The following is a 13043-nucleotide window of genomic DNA, read 5'->3' as shown; positions in this document are numbered from 1 at the left end:
AGGAGATCGAAACCAGCCTGAGCGAGACCCCGTCTCTACCAAAAATAGAAATAAATTAATTGACCAACTAAAATAGATATACAAAAAATTAGCCGGGCATGGTGGCGCGTGCCTGTAGTCCCAGCTACTTGGGAGGCTGAGGCAGTAGGATCGCTGAGCCCCGGAGATTGAGGTTGCTGTGAGCCAGGCTGATGCCACGGCACTCACTCTAGCCTGGGCAAGAAAGTGAGACTCTGTCTCAAAAAAAAAAAAAAAAAAAGATGAGCCTGAGGGAGAATGAGATCCTGTCTCTACTAAAAATAGAAAAAAATTAGCTGGCGTGTGGCGCACACCTGTAGTCTCATCTACTCAGGAGGCTGAGACAAGAGGATCACTTAAGTCCAGGAGTTTGAGGTTGCTGGGAGCTATGATCATGCCATTGCACTGTAGTCTAGGCAGCAGAGCAAGACTATTTAAGAAAGAAAGAAACAGAGAGAGAGAGAAGAAAGAAATTGATTTTGAGAATGATTTCAAAACAGATTGCTTTTAAAGTAATTCTGTTATGTTTAAGAATATGTATTGTATAACATAATAATGTCCTTTTCAATCACACTTGTCTTTCTAAAACTGGTCCTTCCATCCATGCAGGAATATTGCCAAAACTAGTCAAAAAATAATCATAGACACATATTAGTAACTAAGCTTAGATGTTCATTATGTAGACTTAAATTGTGTTGGTAATATGAATTCATGGGGAAGAATGACTTTATTGGAAAAATTATTGTAATGTTGCTTAACATTTCCTTTTCAGTTTGTTTCATGCCAGTTATCTTTTAGAACATTCTCAGTGTTTTCAAGGGGAAAATCTCTGACTGTAAATCTGTTTAAATAACACAAGACTTCAGGGTATTTATTTCCAAATGCATGTCTTTAAAAAGATAACAAGGCCGGGTGCGGTGGCTGACGCCTGTAATCCTAGCACTCTGGGAGGCCGAGGCGGGCAGATTGCTCGAGGTCAGGAGTTCGAAACCAGCCTGAGCAAGAGCGAGACCCCGTCTCTACTATAAATAGGAAGAAATTAATTGGCCAAGTAATACATACAGAAAAAATTAGCCAAGCGTGGTGGCGCACGCCTGTAGTCCCAGCTACTCAGGAGGCTGAGGCAGGAGGATCGCTTGAGCCCAGGAGTCTGAGGTTGCTGTGAGCTAGGCTGACGCCAAGGCACTCGCTTTTCTTTGAAAATATCCTATGATGTCTAAAAGGATGATATCTATTTTTATAGATATCTCTTTATATAATCATTAATTTATATTAATAACATGGAATGTATATCTCTATTCAGGGCCCTAAAATTTATGTGGCATATGTCTTACCAGCTGTCAACTAGTTAAGGCCTGTGATTGGTGTGAAAATGTAAAGGCATGTCGTGAGACACGCCCAGTGCGTTCTGTCTGCACGTGCTAGAGGGGAGCAGTCCCTCGAGAGTGGCTCGTTCAGTGACGTCTGACCCTGTTCGCTGCCCTGCTTCAGTGCTTGCTGCTGTGTGACTCTTTCCCAGCTATCCGTCCTTTCTTTCTTACTCCTAGTTACAATTTGATTTGGAAAATACTAACCTAGTGCAATTTTTGAGGAAACTCATGGCTAGGAAAATTAGTTTACTTAAGATTATGCAGTTAACAGCTGAGTGTGGACTACGTTCCAGATTCCGTGTTTCAGGTGAGTTGCTTTTTCTTGCACGCCACAGGTATCTTGCACAGAACTGTCGTCTTTGGTGTGTAAGGCTAAATTTAGGGAAATTGCCGTTTTTAACCCACACAGAGCACAATTTCATATAATTCAACCTGATAGCGTAACATAAGTGTTAAGAGTTAATCTCTAGAATCAGGCTTTGACTCTGATAGTGACCCAATCACTAAACTACCTGGGGACCTTGGCAGGTGACATAAATGTCTCTGTGTTTCCTTTTTCATAACCACAGAGACAAGAGAACCTATCCCCATACCATAGGATTATTTTGAAGATTAAATGAAATGACATTTGAAGCACTTGAATACTCTCCATAAATGTTAGCTATTTTTATTATATTCTTACTAGCATTAGGTTTTGTTTTCTTTGTTATTATTGACATAGACATGTCTATGGGCAAAAGGAAATCTGACCAAGGATAGAATAAATTTAGGCTATGAAGGTTAGGACTAACTGAAAACAAGAAAATAATTTTGTGCCAGTATAGTGATATATATCAGTAGGGTGTGGTTGAGAATGCTTCAGAACTTTTTTAACATTGGTTTAAGATACCCAGAAGTATACGTACCTGTCCGTGGACGTTTCCGTGAGTGTAGGAGTCACTCTGGATGTCCGAGTTCAGATGACATGCGAGGGTCAGAGGCAGCACCTTCCTCCTTGATGTCTGTCGTGTTTGGCGCTGGATGGAAAACTGCTGTTTTTACTGATGAATACTTTTATGCTTTGTTCATTTATGTGAAATCATCTTCCTTGTCTCCTTTAATAGTAATACCTTCTCCTATTTGCAAGTTGAAAATGTATTAACTTATGCAATGACACATATGTAAGGGGAAACAGGAAAATTGTTTATAAATGGGAAAGATTGTTTATAATGAGATAGGTATAGATAAGATGTTTCTAGTTAGGGTGAGAGGAAAGGAATGGTATAAACGTATTCTTTAACCTTTCTCCGCTTTGAAAGTTAGCCATGTTAGGGAGCCTGGGGCTAAAGGGATACGTCATGGGATTATTCCGCAGTTCTTGCTCTTGGGAGGGGAAACACACTCTCTCTCTCTCTCTCTCTCTCTCTCTCTCTCTCTCTCTCTCTCACACACACACACACACACGTACGCACACAGGTTTACTTGTGGTCACATGACTTATTTAAAATATCTTAAAGTTTCATCTCACTGAAGAGACCTTTTCTCCCCCTCTCTGTCTTTTTCTAGAAGGCCAGCTGTGAGGTCAGTCAGAGTGATACTACTATCTCTTCATCAGAACCAAAGAGCAAAAGTAATCTTCATTTACTGGCCCATGAAACAAAAATTGGATCTTTCCTAAGCAACAAAACTTTAGATGTCAAAGATAAAGCAGACCTTTGTCCAGATGAAGATGATCTGGATGGAGATTCTTTCTTTGACGATCCCATTCCCAAGCCAGAAAAAACTTACGGTTGGTGAGTAAACTGTTTGGATTATCAGACCAGAGATTTAAAGATAAAATTTCTAGATGCTTTTATTAATATTTTCTATACTGAGCTACTGATGGTTCTATAATTACTGAATCCATAAATCTGATTGTGTGGTATTGTCACAGGGTGGTGGCTGGAGGGGCCGAGGCGCGTGCTTAAGTGGGAGAAGTACCAGCACATGTGTGTGCTGATGGGCATGGTCCGGTTTTAAAGACAGGGGTTAAAGATGTAAGGGAATGAGAGAATTCCTGGAGGGCTGCCCAGTGAGGAGTCCATGCAGGGGTTGTCTTCACTGGCAGAGTGGGGAGTGTGGGCCCCCCTGCAGGCATTGAGGGTCGCACCTGTGCAGGTTCTCCCCTGAGTCTGCAGTTGAGTGAGGATGGAGGGAGGAGGGTTGGAGATTTGGGGAGAGTGGAGAAGTGTGGGTTCTATGAGAAAGTAAGGAGGGGAAGGGACTGCGGGAATGGATAGGATTGCTGGGCAGTATTATGGTCCCCTTGAGGTTAGCGGTCGTGATTACAAGAGGAGACCATCAGCGTGGCTGTTCGTGGCTCCTCTGAAGAATACGTACATCTCAATGATAGTACTTGTTTGCTAGTAGGCTCCTGTACTGTCCCGTGGCTGCATTTCTTGGTCATAAAAGAGCTTCTAAAAAAATTCCCAGACAGGGAAAATGTTAAGGGTCAGTTTAGTTTATCAGATATCAAGCAGAATTCTAAAGAGAGGTGAACTGATTTACTGACAAGCTTGCTACAAGGGTTTGTGGTTGATCTGTAGTCTGCACTGCCTTGTAGATATACTTTGATTTTGAATCTGTAAAAATACTGTATATTCTTTATTTCTAGCCACTATATGTACATAAAATATCTTTAAGTTGCTTTTGCTTCAGTGGCAGGATACAAGATTACCATTTAACTGTCACTTGCTTCCCGCCAGGAGAAGTGAACCTCGTAAGCAAGCGGGAAGCCTGGCCTCGCTCTCAGACGCGCCCCCCTCCAAGAGCGGGCTCAGCTCCCTGGCGGGAGCCCCCTCACTGAAAGACTCCGAGAGTAAGTGCCAGGGGCGCAGGTGTGAATACTCAGGGTATTGTTTCTTTAATTACATAGTGTATGATAACTGATTAATTTTTTTAGGAAAATCATAAAAATAGACCCAAATTTTATCACTCACATATTTCTTGTTAATATTTTATTATTTTTTAAATTTCTCTTTAATGCGGTCGTATCTTTTTTCTACCTCTTAACTATGCCATATAATACTTTTAGGAAATTGACTTTTTAGCCGATTTATATTTTCTATAGATATAATTTTAAATCATCTCTTCTTGGACATTTAGGATGCCTTGAGTCAAATTTAAGTTTGATTAGTTTTTAAAAATTTATTCTGTGATATCACAGTAATTATCATAGAAATGTTAAATAAAACATAGTCTACCTTCAGCGATTGGAATCTGACATATCTTTTTACATGTGGCAGAGGTGAAAAGATTGCTAGCTAGATGCAGAATGGCCCAGCTTCTGCACCAATTACCTTCCCAGCCCTCCGCACACACAACAGCAGTACCAAGGAATATAAAATGATAGCCCTAACCACATCCATATACAGATAAACTTTGTATGCTATGTCATAGTAAATCTAAGATTTAATCGGCAGAGTGTTCAGAGGGTAAGTATAGCTGTTTTGAGAAAGTTTCCTAAAGTAGATTCACTAGGAATTTGTATTATGAGTTTTGCCTAGTTTTGCAGTACTTCCTAACCTTTTTGTCTTGCCCGATAAAACTGTGGGACATCCTAGAACACACAGAAGACATGGTTTGTTGATTCTCTTAGACATCTGGTTAGCCGGCCATGTGTCCATTGATGCGGCCCACACCCTTTCTCACCTCCTGCTCTCCGTGGTCACTGCCGCCTGCAGGAAAGGAATCTGAATGTGGTCGTGCCCTTCTGACACTTGTGGGGGAGTGTTCATTTAGAGGACGTTGAGAGAGCTAAAGAAACCAGTGAGGAGATTACTTTCGTTAATGAGAAATAGCAGTTGAATTGAAGCAAAATTTAGAAGTTCAAAGAAAAAATAAATTGATAAAAATAATTAACTGTAGTCCAGGAGTTCATACTTAATGGTACTGCTTATGGAAGGCGATGTCTTGTAGCTGGACCAAAAATTGTCTTCAGTGGCTGTGTTCCAATAAGGAGTAGTGTCCATGGTGAAAAAAGAAATGTAATGAATAATTGGAGCATCCATTAATCACAGTTTGTAATTTTTTCTTAGTTTGAGGTTATTATGCCCCTGTCATAAAGAAGCCCCATGGGGGGGGAATTGATGGGTTAGAGAGTATCGTATTCTAAAAGTCACTTTAATGGTAATATTTTTTTCTATTCACAGGTAAAAGAACAAACACAGTTTTGAAAGATCTGAAATTGGTCAATGATAAAATTGGATCACTTGGATTAGGTAACTAGATTTCTAATTTTAAGTGTTGATTGCCTTAAAGTGATTATTTTTAGTGTAAGATTTTAAATGGAGTGACTCGGTCAACCCACCCTGAGCTGTTCATTCAGCAGGTGTTTGGGTAGTTTTCTTGTGCCCAGGGTTACACCCTGGGCCAGAGATGGCTATAGCAACAGCCAGGACAGACCTCTGTCCCTGTGGAGTTTCAGTTCTAGTGGGAGAGACAGATGTTAAACAGGCACCTACAGATATCGTGAGTGTTAAGAGGGTCGGCATATGTGGGTATGGAAACGAGTGGTGGGTTGCTCTCACCGGGGCCAGGCATCCGGAGCAGGCCTCGTACAGGAGCGGGCTTCTGCGCCAAGACTGAGTGGTGAGGACGTGCGTAGGGAGAAGGGGAGAGATTTCGGTCGGACCGACAGTTGTGCGGAGGCAGAGTCATCCTCTAGGTGCTGGGAGTACAAGTCCGGGCCTGAGGGAGTTCAGTCTGCTGGGGAAGCAGGCCTGTCAAGAGAAATTGCGAGATGTGTTGAGTGCTGTTACACGGAGCAGAAGTTGGCAAGCTTGCCACATAAGTGAATTCGTTCCTCCAGAAGTGAGGGTCTCCTTGTGAACATCACTGAGCCCTTGGCAGTATCGAGAACGTGGTTCTCCCCCAGTGTTCTGGTCTCTGCAGGACTGTGGCAGATATGGCAGGCAGACTTTGGGCAAGCTTAGTTGCTGACCTGAGTCAGTGGAGCAGCCTGGGTCCCCTTGGCCATGTCCCGTCCTGGGCGCATCAAAATCTAGCTGCATAGGCAGGTTGGGGTGAAAGGAGGACGTGTCGCCTCTATGCCGTTACGGCCTCAGGCATGGCTGAGGGGCAGCTCAGAGGAGGCCTTTCCCATTCCTGGACAGACATTTCTGACAGGGCAAAGAACTTGGGTTTGGAGTTGGATAGGTGGAAGTGCAAATCCCAGATGTGGCACTGATAGGTGGTTAGGGTATGTAGTACATTGAGCTTCTGTTTCCTCATCTGTTAAGTGGAACTAATAACATCTACCTTGTTTTGAAGGGCAAGTAGGATTTAAATATGTTTACATACATAAATAAAAGTACAGTGCCTGGCATGTTAGGTGCCCAGTAAATGTTAGTTTCCTTGTTATGTTACTTTGTTCCCCCATTTGCAGCCGTTTGCAGAAGAATAGCTGTTCCCTGAGCTGCCCTGATTCTTGTTCCACACAGTGCCCTGGAGTTCTGGTGACTGCCCTCTGCTCCTTGTGCCCCTGGGTTGCTGGCTGGCCCACAAAGTGGGCGTGGGCCAGCTCCCCTGCCTCGCTCTGTTCTCGCCCCGTTAGGTGCGGTGTGTCTGCAGTGAGACGCGTTCTTTTCCCCCACCTGCCTGCAGCACCACCACCTGGAAACTCTCTTCCTGGCCTCTGCACCTGGACAGCTGCCCTGTCCCCTTCCTGTTCTGGGGTTGTGTTTCACTTCTGTGTTTCACTCTGTTGCCAAACCTTTTGGCTTCCCTCTCTGGCTATTCTGCTTTCTCATCGAGGCGGGGCTTCCCGCTCTGCTCCTGAGGGGACCCATGGGAGTCCCCATCCTGGGGAAGGTGGCCGCCCTGGAGCTGCCCCGGAGGGTAGAGAGGTGGCATATAGCTTCACCTCGCTTCCTGTGGGGACCTTGACGTACCTTGGCTTGAAATTTGGATAGTTGTACAGGTAGCAGTTTACTAGCTGAGCCGGGCGTTAGGATTCACTAAACGGTTTTATTTAGTTTTGTTTAATGGTATTGCAACAGTGTTGTTTTCTATTTGCGGTTTTTTCCCATTGTAAAGATACATAGTGTTATAGGTATTTTAAGTGATGTACAGACATTAGTGGACTAGCCTAGCGTAGTGATGTTAGTGATGTGTGCCTGGCACTGTGCCAAGGAATTATTTAATTCTTATCCTATGAGGTAGGTTTTCTTATTATCTCCATTTTTACAGATGAAGGACCTACATTAAATAACTTGCCTAAGGTCATACTGCTTTTAGAATCTTGATATATCACCAAAGAGCCCTAACCACTGTGTTTTACTGCCTACACATTATCTAGACATTATTTAAATATCTTTTTTTTTTTTTGAGACAGAGTCTCGCTTTGTTGCCCAGGCTAGAGTGAGTGCCGTGGCGTCAGCCTAGCTCACAGCAACCTCAAACTCCTGGGCTCGAGCAATCCTCCTGCCTCAGCCTCCCTGGTAGCTGGGACTACAGGCATGTGCCACCATGCCCGGCTAATTTTATATATATATATCAGTTGGCCAATTGATTTCTTTCTATTTATAGTAGAGACGGGGTCTCGCTCTTGCTCAGGCTGGTTTTGAACTCCTGACCTTGAGCAATCCGCCCGCCTCGGCCTCCCAAGAGCTAGGATTACAGGCGTGAGCCACAGCGCCCGGCCTTAAATATCATTTTAATGGGAAAATAAATTCTGCATTCCAAAGAAATAATTTACAAATAAAACTTTAGAGCACAACCTGTTTTAGTTTGGCAGGCAGGCAAATATTAATCAAAGTTGCCCAAATGGAATGTTTATAGACAGGTACTTTTCAGGTTTACAGCAAGAGTTGCTAAGCTTTTTCTGTATAGGGCCAGACTGTAAATCTTTTAGGGTTTGTACGACAGGTGGTCTCTGTCACGAATTTGTTTTTTTAAATAATCCTTTAAAAATATAAAAGCCATTGTTGGCTCATAGGCCTAACAAAAGCCGGTTCTTGGCCAGAGTGAAGAATGAAGGAAGGAAAACAGGCTGTCACGGAGTCCAGGCAAGAGATGGCAAGGACTTGGGTGAAGGATCCTGCCAGGAGGACAGACAGGTGGTCTTGGGTGGGGAGGAAAGAATATCAGAAAACAAAGAAAACAGGAATCCTTGGCCTCTAGGCCAGAGTTTGTTGACCCCTAGTTTCAAGTAATGTAGTACAGGTTTCGTAACCCTTTTCCAAAATATTTGGGACTAGAAATTTTTTGGAGTCACGGTTTTGGAATATTTGCATCATACTTGCCAGGGGAGCATCTCACATCTGGAAATCCCAAATGCTCCAGTGAGCATTTCCTTTAGCATCATGTCAGCATTCATAAATTTTCAGATTTTAGAGTATTTTGGATTTCAGATTTTCAAATTTGGGATGCTTAGCCTGTATACATTCTGTTTTGACACCTGTTTTGACACTGACTTGTTAAGTTACAGTAACGCTATGTGATGCACAACCAGGAAGTCAGAATCTAGTGTGTTGTCATGCATTGTTCAGTAGAAGTCTTGTGTTTTGGGTTGGCTACAAAGGCTGGAAGGAAGAAGCCAGTTAGCATCCTCTAAATCCAAACGGCAGCCCCAGCTGTCCCCACACCGCAGCTCAGCGTCCACCTCTGCTGTCTGTGCCGGCACATGCCACTCTTTGTCTTTGGAGTCTCTGGCTTTAGCAGCTGCCCCTGCTAGTGTTTCTTGGCACTTGCAAACTGGCCACCTCTGTGGGTGTGTATAAGCAGGAGATTTCCACCCTCCTGCACCGCCTCTGTCCTGCCCAACAGGGCCTGCTTTCTCCCAGGCACTTGCACCCCCTTCGTCTTTGAGGCTAACAGTGGAGACAGACTCTTCATTCTAGAGAGGATAGCAACCCGGAAACAATCTTGTCCCCCCACCCCTGGCTCCTTATTTATAATCATGGATTCCTGGTTGTTGCTGGCCATGCTTTGGGGGTAGCAGTAACACTGATTGTTGTTTTCTTATGTTCACTTCTTCCCACCCCATACCATCTATCCATCCTGTCTGTAGGACACCTGCCCCGTCACCTCTGGCTTGGGCTTCTGTGACACCTGTGTTTTCCTTACTTTCATTCTTGCCTCCCTTAAACACATTCCCTTTGCCGTGGTCAGAGTATCTGTGGGAAAACAGAAATCAGATCGTGCTTCCCTGTTCTCTTTCACCCGTCTCCCTGACAGACCCCCAGACAAGCTTCCCTTTGCATTTAAGCTAAAATCCTGACTGGCCTGCCAGGCCCTGGTGGAGCTGGCTTCTGCCAACCCCCTGGTCTCTACTCCTGTCATACCCCCAGCTCTGCCCCAGAGTCACTGTTCTCTGGTCATACTAGCTCCTCACTGGTGGCTTTCCAGACCACCACACCCTGCCCCACCTGGGGGCCTTTCGCGTGTTTCCTCTTCTTGGAACACACTGTCCCTAATAATTCGTACCTCTGGCGCCTTCTTCAGGCTTCGGCTCAGTTGCTGCCTCAGAGAGTTCTTCCGGTCGCCCTCGCAGTTTTCGGTTTGTTCCCCCGTGTGTTGCCTCTTTCTTCCCACTAGAGTGTTAGGTCTTTGAGATCAGAGATACGTCTTAGTCATTGCCATAACCCAGGGAACCGAGGAGTCACTCACATATTTGATAAATGAATAAATTAATTGTAGGATTTAATTTAGGAGAATTATCAAACTGCCTGTCCAAATCCTGAATCCCTCAACTGTAACCGGTTTAGAGACCGTCCGCTCTTATGCCGTGGAGGAGCCAGGACAGTTGCCCGTAGCATCTTTGAACCTCTTGCTGTCGAGCCAGAATTCCTCTTTGTGATCTCCGTCTTCTGCTTGTGGCCATGCTGAATTCCCGCGTGTCTTCCATGTGCTCTTCATTCATGTTTTAAGTCGGCTGTCATGTGCCACCAAGTGTTTGTCTTGTGGTTGGCAATGCTGTTACCTCAGCAAGCCCTCGGAAAACATGGGAGCGAATGAATGGCAGCTGATCGGTGAATTTGTCCTTGGTAGCCTTAGATAGGTGTGAAAGGTGCCCACTCTGTCCACCCTCACGGGCAGCGTGGGACACTGGCAGCCCACTCTGTCCACCCTCTCGGGCAGCGTGGGACGCTGGCAGCCCACTCTGTCCACCCTCGCGGGCAGCGTGGGACACTGGCAGCCCACTCTGTCCACCCTCGCGGGCAGTATGGGACACTGGCAGCCCACTCTGTCCACCCTCCCGGGCAGCGTGGGACGCTGGCAGCCCACTCTGTCCACCCTCGCGGGCAGCGTGGGACGCTGGCAGCCCACTCTGTCCACCCTCGCGGGCAGCGTGGGACGCTGGCAGCCCACTCTGTCCACCCTCGCGGGCAGCGTGGGACGCTGGCAGCCCACTCTGTCCACCCTCGCGGGCAGCGTGGGACGCTGGCAGCCCACTCTGTCCACCCTCGCGGGCAGCGTGGGACGCTGGCAGCCCACTCTGTCCACCCTCGCGGGCAGCGTGGGACGCTGGCAGCCCTCTCTGTCCACCCTCGCGGGCAGCGTGGGACGCTGGCAGCCCTCTCTGTCCACCCTCCCGGGCAGCGTGGGACGCTGGCAGCCCACTCTGTCCACCCTCCCGGGCAGTGTGGGACGCTGGCAGCCCACTCTGTCCACCCTCGCGGGCAGTGTGGGACGCTGGCAGCCCACTCTGTCCACCCTCGCGGGCAGCGTGGGACGCTGGCAGCCCACTCTGTCCACCCTCGCGGGCAGCGTGGGACGCTGGCAGCCCACTCTGTCCACCCTCGCGGGCAGCGTGGGACGCTGGCAGCCCACTCTGTCCACCCTCGCGGGCAGCGTGGGACGCTGGCAGCCCTCTCTGTCCACCCTCGCGGGCAGCGAGAGACGCTGGCAACGCCGTCTTGCCAGGCAGTGCCTCTCCTGAAGAGGTTCCCTGTCATTGGGGGCCTGCTGTGGACCAGGGCTCTGTTACACACATCATGTGCGCCGGTCCTCCCGTTAGCTTAGCCTTGCGATCTGCGTGGCTGAGGACACCACCGCCAAGAGAGGACACCTACCTTTCCCAGGGTTAGGGAGCTGCTCGGGGTCTGAGGTGCGAGCCCAGTTCTGTCTGACTGCGGTGTTCTTATTTGCTGTGCTCTGTTTCCTGGTCTCACCTCGTGATCATTTTAAGTTTTGTAATAATTATTGAGTTGAAAAGTCTCAGTAGTTCAATAAAAGGGAACTAGAGGGCGTTGGTGGTGACTTGCTGTTGCTGTGCCCATCAGGTCAAAGGGCGTCATAAACGAGGAGCATGCTCTGTGATTCATGCTTGTGAGCACCTGCAGTGAAGACGAGACATTTAGGGTGTGGCATAATCACTTATATAATGGTTTTTTATTTCACAGGTAGTTCATTTTGTTGTTTTCCTTTGTATTATATGTGTTAAAGATATTTCTGGTCTTTGGGGCTTCTTTTTTAATGATGCATTATAATTCATTTATTGTAGTTTTTTTTTCTTTTTAAGGAAACATGTATATTTAATTGTAGGTACATCATGACATGTGTATGTGTAAATATAACATATATCTGTTCTTAAACTTATCAGGGACTGGAGAAGATGACTATGTTGATGATTTTAATAGGTAAGAGATAGTTGGGCAAATATCTATACATGTGTGTTTATATACAGTTTCTGAACACAGATAAGACAAAATTACATTGGTGCTGGTTTTAGTATATTTGATTCTCTTAGTCATTTTGCTTGAAGGTAGCTAATCCAAAATTACATATTTGACTTTGGAACATGCTTTTGGTTTTTACATTAGAATATGGACTCTATGTTATGTTCAAAAAACTTGGTAAAAATAAGAGAAATCACACTGGCAGACTGACTTGGAGTCACCGAGGAGCAGTTCAGTTGCCGGGTTAAACGTGCTCTTCTCCCTCCCTCGTCTCTTTGTGGTGGGAATTATCTACGTTCAGCTTTAAAAAGTTGCCCTCTTAACTTATTTTTCAACTTAGATGACGTTTCTTAATACTTTGTTTCACGTAACTTTCTTGTATATATGAAGGTGATATAATCTATGATTTGGCTAATAATGCAGAAGTAGTATTTGTTTTGTTTTGTTTTGTTTTTTTGAGACAGAGTCTCGTTTTGTTGCCCAGGCTAGAGTGAGTGCCGTGGCGTCAGCCTAGCTCACAGCAACCTCAGACTCCTGGCTCAAGCGATCCTCCTGCCTCAGCCTCCCGAGTAGCTGGGACTACAGGCATGCGCCACCATGCCCGGATAATTTTTTTCTATATATATATTAGTTGGCCAATTAATTTCTTTCTATTTATAGTAGAGATGGGGTCTCACTCTTGCTCAGGCTGGTTTCGAACTCCTGACCTCGAGCAATCCGCCCGCCTCGGCCTCCCAGAGTGCTAGGATTACAGGCGTGAGCCACCGTGCCTGGCCTATATTTGTTTTTTTAACAGAGTAATTATATAGTTTTTTTTTTTAAGAGAAAATGATGTAGCAGAAAAATTTTTAAAATCTAAGTTTGTTTCTTTCTTATCCTTGTGACCAAAGCCACCATTATGAACCTAGCTGATCTGTGAAATTAACTTGCTGCTGCCCTTGCTAAGTTGTTTAAGGGTCAAGTGAGATAATGTGTATGAAATTAATAATAGTTAATTTTACTTAAAGCATTAAAT

General features: G+C 45.5%; 1 protein-coding gene and 1 long non-coding RNA gene across 3 annotated transcripts in view; one reads left to right on the top strand and one right to left on the bottom strand.

The window, feature by feature from the left end:
- Window positions 1–13043, top strand: part of CEP43 (centrosomal protein 43) — a 36509-nt gene that overhangs the window by 18773 nt on the left and 4693 nt on the right. For both annotated transcript variants that reach the window (XM_076002799.1, XM_076002800.1), the window contains 4 exons: window positions 2934–3160; window positions 4112–4224; window positions 5558–5626; window positions 11953–11989. In XM_076002799.1, the coding sequence (XP_075858914.1) occupies window positions 2934–3160; window positions 4112–4224; window positions 5558–5626; window positions 11953–11989 (446 nt within the window). The remainder of the gene's footprint in view (window positions 1–2933; window positions 3161–4111; window positions 4225–5557; window positions 5627–11952; window positions 11990–13043) is intronic.
- Window positions 6039–11490, bottom strand: LOC142870915 (uncharacterized). Its single transcript, XR_012919238.1, has 3 exons — window positions 11423–11490; window positions 9834–9954; window positions 6039–6127 (listed from the first exon to the last, which is right to left on the bottom strand). It is a non-coding gene; the product is annotated as an uncharacterized LOC142870915 (long non-coding RNA).

Source organism: Microcebus murinus, chromosome 5, assembly GCF_040939455.1.
Source record: "Microcebus murinus isolate Inina chromosome 5, M.murinus_Inina_mat1.0, whole genome shotgun sequence".
In the NCBI taxonomy this organism is placed as follows: domain Eukaryota; kingdom Metazoa; phylum Chordata; class Mammalia; order Primates; family Cheirogaleidae; genus Microcebus; species Microcebus murinus.
The sequence above is the reverse complement of the archived record's forward strand: the minus strand, read 5'-3'. Positions and strand labels throughout refer to the sequence as shown.